Here is a 12,656-nt window from a genome sequence, read left to right on the forward strand (position 1 = left end):
CGTACAGATCTAGGTAATCTGCATCAAAATAATTAAATCCAAGAAAACTGGAGAGATCACCAAGTGTAGAAAGATGAAAGCCCAAGATAATGCCTTAAAATGTACAGAGTAGGGGGGAGATGGAAGAGGAGGAAGTCGAAAGAGGTGGGGGCAATACTGAATATAAATGATGAACCAGTAAGAGACTGAGGAAGTCAAACCAGTAAAACTGAGAGTGAATGGTATCTCAAAACTCAAAAGCATTCAGGAAAATGGAGTAATCAAATGCTGCAGAGTAATCAAGAATAAGGAAAGAGAAGAGATCACTAAGATTTGGCAATTCAAAGAATATAGATAACTTAATAGAATGCTATTTAGGTTGGAAGTGCGAATTTAGGGAGAGGAAGTGGAAACAGAAAGCAAATAGGAAATTTTTCAGGAATTTGGCTTGAGAGAGAATACAGGATAGCTTTAAGGAACAGTAGCATCCATCTAAAGATTAGTTTTAAGGATTGAGGGGGCCTGTTTGTAGGCAGTAGATTAAAAAAAAAAAAAACTTGCTGGTTACAAGCAAACTGAAATTGAGGGAATGGTTATAGGAATGATCTACTAAAGAAGATAGGAAGGAAAGCCATAGGGGGTTGCAGAGGATGGAAGTGGGAAGAGGCTGGCTTTAGGGAAGAACCTCTTTATTATAGACTAAAGGAAAAAATGGGGATGTCAAGAGGCATTATGATGTAGAAAGAAGCTGATATATCCACTCACATGAAAGAGTGTTCCAAATCACTACTGATCAGAGAAATGCAAATTAAGACCACTCTGAGATACCACTACACACCTGTCAGATTGGCTAAGATGACAGGAACAAATAATGACAAATGTTGGAGGGGATGTGGGGAAATTGGGACACTAATACATTGCTGGTGGAGTTGTGAAAGAATCCAGCCATTCTGGAGAGCAATCTGGAATTATGCCCAAAAAGTTATCAAACTGTGCATACCCTTTGACCCAGCAGCGCTACTACTGGGATTATATCCCAAAGAAATACTAAAGAGCGGAAAGAGACATATATGTGCCAAAATGTTTGTGGCAGCTCTTTTTGTTGTGGCTAGAAACTGGAAGATGAATGGATGTCCATCAGTTGGAGAATGGTTGGGTAAATTGTGGTATATGAAAGTTATGGAATATTATTGCTCAGTAAGAAATGACCAGCAGGAGGAATACAGAGAGGGTTGAGAGACTTAAATCAACTGGGCTGAGTGAAATGAGCAGAACCAGAAGATCACTGTATACTTCAACAACGATACTGTATGAGGATCGTATTCTGATGGAAGTGGAAATCTTCAACATAAAGAAGATCCAACTCACTTCCAGTTGATCAATGATGGACAGAGGTACGATACACCCAGAGAAGAAACACTGGCGAGGGGAATGTAAATTGTTAGCACTAATATCTGTCTGCCCAGGTTGCATGTACCTTCGGATTCTAATGTTTATTGTGCAACAAGAAAATGATATTCACACACATGTATTGTATTTAGACTATATTGTAACACATGTAAAATGTATGGTATTGCCTGTCGTCGGGGGGAGGGAATAAGGGAGGGGGGGTAATTTGGAAAAATGAATACAAGGGATAATATTATAAAATATATATATATATATATATATATAATAAAAAAAATTAAAAAAAAATAAAAAAAAAATAAAATGATTTGGAAAAGGAAAAAAAAAAAAAAGAAAGAAGCTGATAGGGAATAGTATATAGTTTAAAATATATTAAAATGGCTTGTGGGAAGAGGGCTAAGTGGAAGGAAGGAGAGTGTTATGAAAGGCTTGAGAATGATGCAATAGAGCAGAGCTTCTTAATCTTTTTATAATCACCACCCCTTTTCAGCCAAGAAACTTTTATATTTCAAAAGTATATAAAATAGATATACAAATCACTTACCGATAAATCACAATGATGTAAAAATAAACAATCTCATCTCATCATATGCAAATTTGCTTTCATCTTTTAAAAAATGGTAAAATTATATATATGCCAAAGAATTGTTTTAAATTTCTTCATGATTATCAGTAAATGTTAGATTTGTATACCTATTTTTCATGCAAAAAGGGGTCAAGAGTAGAAAAAGTTTAAGGAGCCCTGCCCTAGGATAATCTCAGGAAAGGAAAACCTTGAACCAGGAATTGAACTCAAAGTGCTTGAGGAATGACTGGTAGATAAAGGCTACCTGGGGTCAGTTGGGATAGTGAACTTGAGTTGGTGACAGATTGCTATGGAGGGAAAGTCTGGAGATAGTAGTGTTGGCAATGATTAGTATTGATTCACTCTACAAGATCAGGTGGGTGGGAGTGGGAGTGAATTAAGGCGCATCCAAAACTAGAAAGGCTGGCAAAGGGTTTCAGTGGCTTCTGGGAAATAGGTCTCCAATAAGGGCCTGAAGAGTTACAAAACACAAACTGCTCACAGGGGCTATTTGGGGGACAAGAAGCATGAGAAGATGGCTGAGTAGGTGTAAAATCCCATACATATTATTTCAAGTTTTTCCAGGTCAAATAGGCCTACATGGAAGGAGGCAGAAACCCTAAAATATATATATATATTTTTTTTTTCCTAAAATATATTTTATCAGTTTTTAAATTCCCATTGAATTGTTAGATATTATTATACCATTCTACAAAATAGAAAACCAAAAAAGTCTATTACTAAATCAGAAGTTCCACCAATTGATTACTTAATATACAGGCTGCTGGGAATTTAACTTTCGTATAATACATACAACATAAAATTGTTCAATTTTCCTAACATGTTTCTGATAAAACACACTACACTAATTTTTATTTCTATACACACTTCATTCACATATGATATGCACACTTAAACCTCAGTTGCTATGACTAATAATATGTAGAGATGATTATGAAAAATCTGACAAGCTATAAGAAAAAGTTATATGTTTAGGACCAAAAGAAAATGGAAGATTCTTGAAAATAAGTCAAAGAATGCTTTTGTTTAAAAATTTAATTTCAATAAATGTAAATCTTGAATACAATGAAAATATAAAATAAGCATTTTTTTAAATGGCCTGTATAATATAAACTTTGTTAGCATTATGTTCTAATTCCCTGAAATGATTCAGATGGGAAGGTTTGAACCTCTCCAAGAAAACACAGCAGTCAGTAATTTCCTAAGTCAAAACTACAAAGCACATCATAGTAAGGCTGTAGATAAATGCTAATAATGAAATTACTAAAGAATAGCATTAGATGAGTAAGGGTCAGAATGAATAAGAATGCCAAGCCAAAGGGATGATGATAGCAGGTACTCCCTGCTATTAATCAACAGTCTTTAAATATTAAATTGTATTTTTGATAATTGAGTAGGGCCAGAGTATCTGTAAGAGACAGAATTGCCCCCCTCAAGCACAACTCAACCTCACTCCCTCCAAAAAATAAAAGATTTCGTAACTCCCTTCATACAAATTTGGACTTCTAAGCTGAAAAACTAATTATGTTTGTAGAAAAAACACTCCAATCTCTAGTTGTTCTTCTCTTCATTGAGTTTCCTTTCAGATTAAGAAACAATTCTTTCCTGCCTATATTCACTCCACACATACACTCCTACAGATTCCCCATACTATCTATCCCCAACCTTTGTATTTTGAAACTTCCTGCACCCCAAAGAGATATTAAAGAGAAAGGGACCTGTATGTGCAAGTCCTTTTTGTAGTGGCCAGACAATGGAAACTGAGTGGATGCCCATCATTTGGAGAATGGCTGAATAAATTGTGGTATAAGAATGTTATGGAATATTATTGTTCTGTAAGAAATGACCAGCAGGATTACTTCTGAAAGACCTGGAGAGACTTAACTTGAACTGATGCTGAGTGAAATGAGCTGGATCAGATCATTATACACTTCAACAACACTATACGAGGATCAATTCTGATGGAAGTGGCTATCTTTGGCAAGGAAAGGATCCAATTAAATTCCAATTGATCAGAGATGAACAGAACCAGATACACCCAACGAAAAGAACACTGGGAAATGAGTGTGGACTGTTTACATTTTTGTTTTTCTTCCCAGGTTATTTTTACCTTTCTAAATCCGATTTTTCTTATGTAACAAGGGAACTGTATAAATATGTATACATATATTGTATTTAAGATATACTTAAAAAAAATTTCCTGCACCAACCCACATATCACTTAGTTGATATGCACTAGTGAATTTTCAGATATTTTCACTGTGTGAATACAATAATCTTTTAGAGATTAAAAAGATTTCCTTTGCAAAGTCTAAGTGACTTGATCAGTATTATACAACTTGTGTCAAGAGGGGAGGATGGAAAACAAATCTTCCTAACATTACTATCACGTTACTTTTTATGTTTTGCTTCAACTAAAAGCAGGCTTGAAATTCCTTCCCTAATTTTTACAAACTTTGCCCTTGGGACAAAGATTCTTGATTGTCCTTCAGGAAGATAGAAAATCCCCTTCAAGAAAGAAAATCAATCATAAATCTCCCCTCCCCAGAATCACCAATGACACAGCTGAGATTTCCTTAGCTAGGACGTCTTTTGTAGTGATTGCTATGTAAGTACAAAATCTTTATTTTACAATTTACCAAGTAGCGTGGTTTTTCTGGTGTCGAGATAAGTTTGAGCTCCATCTGAACTTTTTCCCACATTTTTTACAACTATAGGGTCTTTCTCGGGTATGAAATCTATCATGCATAAGAAGCTGGGATTTCTTAGGAAAGGCTTTCTCACATATATGACACTTATAGATTCCCTCTCTAATATGGAACTTTTGATGGGAGGTAAGACTTGAGTCCTGGAAAGAAGTTTCCATATTATCATGTTCATAGGATTTCTCCCCAGTGTGTATTTTTTGATGTATGCTAAGGACTGAGGCACAGCTGAAAGACTGCCCACATTGATTACATTTATAAGATTTCTCACTATCAGGTATTTGTTGGTACTTAGTAAGTTTCTGATCAAAGGTTTTGCTACCCTGCTGATTTTGAAAGACTTTCTCTCCACTATGAATCATCTGGTGATCAATTAACCTATCTTTTTGGCTGAAAATTTTTCCACATTCTTGACATTTAAATTGTTTCATTCCAATGTGACTTCTCTGATGTTGCGTGAAGTTTGACTTCCACCTGAAGGCTTTCCCACAGACACTACATTGATAAGGTAGTTCTCCAGTATGAAGTTTTTGATGTACAATAAGTGAAGACTTCTGAGAAAAGGTTTTTCCACACTGAGTACACTCATAGCAATTCTTCGTGATGCAATTTTTCTGATGAGCTTTAAAGAGATGAGTCCTCTGATGGACAATAAGGTATGGCTTACAACTGAAGGCTTTCCCACAGTGACTGCACTTAAAGGGTTTTTCCCCTGTGTGAATTCTTTGATGATCAATCAGGGTTCTCTTCCGAGTAAAAGTTTTCCCACATTCATGACACTTGTAAGACTTCTTTTCAGTATGTTCAGTATTCTGGTGTCGACCATCTACGTCTGATGTATGGTTAAAAATTCTCCTTTGCTCATTACCTCCATTACGATTCTCTTCAATATGGCTTCTTCGATGTCGAGAAAAGCCCGAACCCCACCTAAAGTCTTTCCCACAAATGTTACATTTATAAGGTTTCTTTTGGTTATGAGTTCTCTCATGAAGAAAAAGATATGACTTACGATTAAAGGCTTTTCCACACTTAATACATTCATAAGGTCTCTCCCCTGTGTGAATTCTCTCATGCTCAACAAGACTCCTGTTTCTTGTAAAAGTTTTCCCACAGTCTTTACACCTATACGGTTTCTCACCAGTGTGAATTTTCTGATGATCAAGAAGGGTTCTGTTTCTTGTAAAAGTTTTCCCACATTCTTTACATCTATAGGGTTTCTCACCAGTGTGAATTCTTTGGTGATCAAGAAGGGTTCTATTTCTTGTAAAAGTTTTCCCACAGTCTTTGCAATTATAGCATTTCTCCCCTATATGAACTTTCCTATGTTTATTAAATGCTGATTTGTGCCTAAAAGTTCTACTGTATCTATTACTCATATAGTGTTTTTTCCCAAAGTGGCCTCTCTGATGAATAATGTATTGAGAAATTCTAGTAAAGTCCTTTCCACACTCTTGGCATTCATAGAGTTTTGGCCCAGCATGAATTCTTCTATGACGAGCAAAGTTTGAACTCCACCTGAAGGCTTTTCCACACTCTTTACATTTATACGGTCTTTCCCGGGTATGAAGTCTTTGGTGGTGGTCAAGATGTGAGCGATGACTGAAGGATTTGTCACAGTCTTTACATTTGTAGGGCATATTTTTACCCTTTATTCTCTGAACTTGACCAAGTTCTGAAGTATGACTCAATGCTTTCCCAACTTCATCACATTTAGAGGATTCCTCTCCACTATGAGTTTTCTGATGTTGAACAAAGTCTGAACTATGTTTAAAATATTTGCCACACTTATCACATTTGTAGACTTTCTCTATTTTGGGAATTCTTTGATGACTAACAAGGTCTGAGCTTAAATGTCTCTGATAATTCTCATCTGTTTCCTCTGTAGTGGTTGTTATATTTCTGTCTACTATATATTTGGAATCTCTCTCTACTATCTCCAGAGCTGATGTCCCTCCCTGCTTCTCTTTCTTGTTCTTGTGTTCATTGAACTCTTCAAAATGAGACTGCTCAGGAACACTGGTCTGGAGACTTCCCAGTGTTTGAAATGATGCTTGAGAATCTTCTTCAGCAATCTCCTGCTTTCCAACCAACTTCTTGACCTCATTATAGGGTTCACCACCTAACACAAAAGGAAATTCAAGAATTGTTACTTGTACTCTAATAAGGGATGAAAAAATAAACAAAACAGAGGGGGGGGGGGAAGAAAGCATTTTATAATCTGGACAAAGAATAATATGAAGCATGGAAAGCTCCAAAGGACAAACATTTTGGAAGAGATTTTATCATTCAGTTAAAACTATTTGAAGAAGTAGATATCAGTATGGGAAAAAAAAAAAAAAAAGATTGCATCCACCTTTTATATTCAGTTCAATCCAATAACATTAAGAAACTACTATGTGCCAGGCACTGTGCTAAGTGCTGGGTATACAAAAGGAGGCAAAAGATAGTTTCGGACCTCAAGGATCTTATAATCTAATTATCATAGATGACCATAAATTCCAAGTGGATGGATGTATTGTCATTTATAGAATAATTTAGAGAAGATAAATCTTATGGAGCTGTAACCTGATAACTTTCTTTGCAGGAGCTGTAACTCTTGCCTTCTCAGCAGCTACAATTACTGAAGACTCAGGGGAAAAAAATAAATAAATGAATAAAGTTTTCATCACCAAAGTTCTTGTCACTGTTAACTCAACATCAGTAACTGATATGGTTTTCTTAATGGAAAAAAACATTTTTGAAAGATGTATTACCATCTGATTGACCACTTTACCCTCAGTAAAACATCCTCTATGTGTTTCATAGAATATGAGTTCTTTAGTAAGAAGAACATTGTACACAGCAACAGCAAGATTATATAAACATCAATTCTGATGGACATGGCTCTTTTCAACAATGAGACAATTCAGTCCTGTTTCAGTGATCTTGTAATGAAGAGAGCCATCTACACTGAGAGAAAGGACTGTGGGAACTGAATGTGAATCACAACATAGCATTCTCACTCTTGTTGTTTGCTTGCATTTTGTTTTCTTTTCTCATTTTTTTCCTTTTGTGCAGCACGCTAACTGTGGAAATATATATAGAAGAATTGCACGTTTAATATATATTGGATTACTTGCCTTGTAGGAGAGGGAGTGGGGGGGAAGGGAAGGAAAAAACTTAGAATACAAGTTCTTGAAAACTATGTATATATTTTGAAAATAAAAAGAATAAAAAATTTTTAAAAAGAACATAAATTCCTTGAGAGCAAGCAAGGTATCATCTTGCATTTTTGTTTATATGCCCAGTGTTTCATTTATTTATTTATTTTGCATTAGGCTTAGGGTATAGTGTTTTTTCAATTGACTCATGCAATGGAAAAATGTGGGGTGATATTAAAAATGGGAAAATGGGGGGAGAAATACTTGGAAAGAACAAAATAAATCTTATACTCTTGTTGTGGAGAAAGAGCACAAGAGAGAAAAAAAGTGGGAGAAATATGGAATAGGGATAACCAAGAGTTCATAAATGAGGATACAATATAAGAATAATGACAATGACCATTTCTTGATCACTTTAGGATTTACAAAGTGCCTTCTATACAACATCTCTGGGTGTTGAAATTGAACTGAGAAACTAAGTTGGAACAAAGCTATTTATAGTCAAAACCATTCAGTTTGCAAACAAATCAGGTCTTTAACTCCTCAGTAAGCAGTAAGATTGCAAAATAGGACTTAACAAGACTTCTTATAGTTTAGGGAAATTGAAAACAGAACAAAAGGTAGGCAGGACATCAGATCAAGTTGTCTAACTTTTACTGGTGGAAAAGAAAAGATTTTCTACCTTATTGCTGATTGATTGTGTCTACCTGAATCCCCCTGCAAGGATAGCTAGTGATTGAGAGATAACAAATTTCCTGATGTCCACCTATTTCCTGCAAGGTCAGTAAGTAGTGCAGAGAAAGCAGGTTGCTTTGACATAAAGATAGCACAGTGATTTTCAGGAACACTGAACTTTTAAACTTAACTCAGAGGCAAAAAAATGTGATTTAGGCAGTTGTACAAAATGTCAGTGTACAAACAGTGAAAAATTAATTACAAAACAATTAATTTGATTTTCTCAATCACTTTCTGGTGTAAGTTTGGAATAGGCTTTAACATAGTAAGTAAAATAAACTCTAAAGAGTCTTATACTTTGAGGAGTTAAGACAGAAGGCAATAAGGACCCATTATAGAGTGACTAACAAGCCATTTTCCTGTAGCCAAGTAAAGCAAGAATAAGGATTCCATCAGGGACTACTTGGGATGGGTAGCTGTGTCTCTCCTATAACTTGTTGGATATTACATAAGTTTTTCACAATTTCTTCTGAATGGTTAATATATGACTAAGACTCTACCTCAATCTGGAGAAAGGAGATGATCTCACTTGCAGCCTGAACTAACCTCTCCATTTCAAGTGAGAATTTCAAACTACTTGGAAGATTCACCATGAATTAATTTGAGAGAAGAGATTTACATGTCCTCAAAGTCCACAAAACCAATAAAGCTCATCAAATTTAAAATACCATGAACAAAAGGCCAAAGTAATATAATGATGATCATCACCATTAAACCACATCAAGTATCCTTATATCCTTAATGACCCACTCCCAATGTCCTTTTAATCAGCACATTTCAGCTTAAGTGCCAAATGTTCCAGATAATCATGTGGTTCTTGGAAACATCTTCTTTTGGATGTTCTGGAATAGATCTCATACTTAGGACAGCTCTGAAGAGGCACCTCTCTGAAGATCTGCTTCTCTGATTCCAAGTTACTGCAGAGATTATGCAATATAATTCAATATAACCTTCAAATTTTAGTTTTACAATAAACTAAGTGTGTTGAAAAATTTGCTCAAGCTTTATGTTCTAGTTTTATGAACAATAGTTCTATAAGAATAATATCAAATTAAGAACCCATAACTCACTAAAAACCTCTGATAATTTTAGTTATTACTTACCACTTGCTGTTCCATCTTTATCTAAATCCAATACCTGATATAGATATTGCCAACAACAGGCTGAAGGAAATGTCTTAAAAAGAATCTATAGGGGCCTAATTTATAAAATATGAAGTGAGTATATGAATATGAAATATTTATTTCAAATATGAAAAAGGATTATTTAAAATCTTTACAATTATAAATGCAATTTCATATGGGAAATCCTTAATCCAATTTTTTTATTAATTAGAAACATCTGAAAGCCAATTATATACATTTAATATTCTAGTTCTTAGAGAAATGGCTAATCTTACTTTTTTCAAAGCTTACTAATTCCTTTAATTAGAAAATGTTTACATCTTTGTCTTATTAGAAAAATTTTTGCATCTATATCTTAGTTCTGCCCCCTCTCCCCCTTTAGGAAGATGTCATCCTTATTACCAAGGGGGTTAACAAATCCAAGAATTCCTTTACTTATTAGTTTAAAATATGAAATGGCCCATAATTTAATATTAAAATAATAAGATGTACTTTTTTACTTGTATCCTATTATACTAACTCAGATGTTAAGTAATTAATAGACTTAGTATTGCAACAACAAAATTTTTGCAATTAAACTACTCTGATTATAGAAATTTGCTATATAAGGGGGAAAAAGGGCCTGATTATAACATTAAAACTATTCCTCCAGGCTGAAGCATAAGGATAAAAAAATGTTTTAACACACATAGCAGAATAAAGCATCTTTAGTTCTGTTTGATTTTAGCTAAGAGTCATAGTTACCTTTTTTTTTTTTTTTTTTTTTAATATCATGTAATTATTCAGCGTATCAAAACCAGGCTTAGGATTAGCCATGGTAAAAATATTCCTGTTCATAACAGGGGAATATTCAAAATATGGGGAAATTGAGTCTTCTACTATGCCAAGACTGTCCCCTCAACTTTTTCCAGACTCAGATATTCAACTGCAGCTTTTCTCAGATCATACTCCCTTTCAGCAGCTTGGGCATTACCCTCAAATGATGGATTAGTGATCATTCAGACATTTCTACCTGAATTCAAAACTAAGAACTATATCAAACTAAAGTCCCATGAGATTTTACCTCAAATAACAAGTTTCACTTGTCATGATTTAGGACTAGATACAGTTATTATTATTTCTCTCATGTTGATACAATATAGTTAGCAATAAAAAGTTTACTAGGTTAAAAAAAAAAAAAAACATTCAAAATCCTTTTGTCCTTGAATTTAGACTCATCTTGGTATAAAAATCAAGAAGTCAAGAAAACAATTCCATTCTGCTATTCTACAGAGATAGTGAATATTACTGTTTACTTCAAAACCTGAGAAAAATCTTTAAGACCAGACAAAGCTGGTTCAAGGTATAATTTCAATATATACTATTCCAAGAGTAATTCCATAATTTTCATAATCACAAATCATCACATAAATCACCTCTATCCTACAAACTTGTTTTTCTCCCCTCTTTTGTAACAAGTGTTAGTAGTAGAAAAGGGGATCCCATTTTCTCAGTAATTCTCTCAAAATTCTGTATTTTATGTTTGTGGCAGCCCTTTTTGTATTGGCCAGAAACTGGAAAATGAATAGATGCTCATCAATTGGAGAACTGTTGGGTAAATTGTGGTAAATGAATGCTATGGAATATTACTGTTCTGTAAGAAATGACCAGCAGGATGAATACAGAAAGGCTTGGAAAGACTTACATGAACTGATTCTGAGTGAAATGAGCAGAACCAGAAGATCATTATACACTTCAACAATGATACTGTATGAAGATGTATTCTGATGTAAGTGGATATCTTCAACAAAGAAAAGATCTAATTCAGTTCCAATTGATTAATGATGAACAGAATCAGCTACACCCAGAAAAGGAACACTGGGAAATGAGTGTGAACTGTTTGCATTTTTTGTTTTCTTCTCAGGTTATTTTTACTTTCTGAATCCAATTCTCCCTGTGCAACAAGAGAACTGTTAGATTTTGAACACATATATTGTACCTAGGATATACTATAACATAATTAACATGTATAAGACTGCCTGCCATCTAGGGGAGGGGGTGGAGGGAGGGAAGGGAAAAATTGGAATAGAAGTGAGTGCAAGGGATAAAGCTGTAAAAAAAAATTATCCATGCATATGTACTGTCAATAAAAAGTTATACTTTTTAAAAATTCTGTATTTTAGAATTTTATAACATTTAGAAAGTTCCTCCATAAGATATTATGACTTTGCCCAAATATGTGGTCCCAAAAAACTTGGAAAGTTTAGAAACGAGATTTTACAAATTCTTTTTTACCCCTTCTTCCCAAAAACTTATTCAAAAAAATTTTAAAAAATTATTCTCCACTTTAAACATACTCAATTAAATTTTGATAGATTTAAATATTATGAAAATAATTATTTAAATGTTATGAAAATAAATTAATAATTTATAATTTCACATCATCCAAATCAAAAGTTAAAAGTTCACATCTTATACCATGATTTCCCAAAATTCACAATAAAAGAAAATTTAGAAATACAATAACATACACATCATGTATTTAAAACATAAAACAAAACTTACTGCCAGTCATAACATTAAATTAGTAAAATATATTTCCAAATTCTCTTACATAGAAAACCATCCATCTTAACATCTTTTGCGTTTTCTATTCATTGTATTAAAGAACACTAAAACATAAAATCTGATCCAATTACACTTTTAACAAAACTTGTACAATTTGTAAACATATTGTTTTGCTGCTAAATATTAAATGTCTTTCCATTAAGACCCGATTTATTTATAAAGGGCCAAATATTCCACTCATTCTAACAGGAGAACACATAGCTCGTAAAATTACATTAGAATAAATTCAATTACAGCTGGATCTATATGTACAAGTGATATCAGACAGCATCTCAATTTTCCTAAGGGCCATTACTAATCACTTCACATTATAAGACTACTTTCAGTTAGTCTGGAAAAGATTTAAAGTGGCAGTCTTATATTCTCATCCACC

General features: G+C 34.0%; 1 protein-coding gene across 2 annotated transcripts in view; it reads right to left on the reverse strand.

Moving 5' to 3' along the window:
• Nucleotides 1–2,992: 2,992 nt before the first annotated feature.
• LOC141551466 (uncharacterized) overlaps nucleotides 2,993–12,656 on the reverse strand; it is a 28,305-nt gene continuing 18,641 nt past the window's right edge. Inside the window, exons 7-8 of one of the 2 annotated variants that reach the window (XM_074283146.1) lie at nucleotides 11,361–11,456; nucleotides 2,993–6,796 (exon numbers count right to left, since the gene is read on the reverse strand). In XM_074283146.1, the coding sequence (XP_074139247.1) occupies nucleotides 4,608–6,796; nucleotides 11,361–11,456 (2,285 nt within the window). In that variant the 3' untranslated portion in view covers nucleotides 2,993–4,607. The remainder of the gene's footprint in view (nucleotides 6,797–11,360; nucleotides 11,457–12,656) is intronic. The other variant, XM_074283147.1, reaches the window with a different exon arrangement.

Source organism: Sminthopsis crassicaudata, chromosome 1 (genome assembly GCF_048593235.1).
Source record: "Sminthopsis crassicaudata isolate SCR6 chromosome 1, ASM4859323v1, whole genome shotgun sequence".
Lineage (NCBI taxonomy): Eukaryota > Metazoa > Chordata > Mammalia > Dasyuromorphia > Dasyuridae > Sminthopsis > Sminthopsis crassicaudata.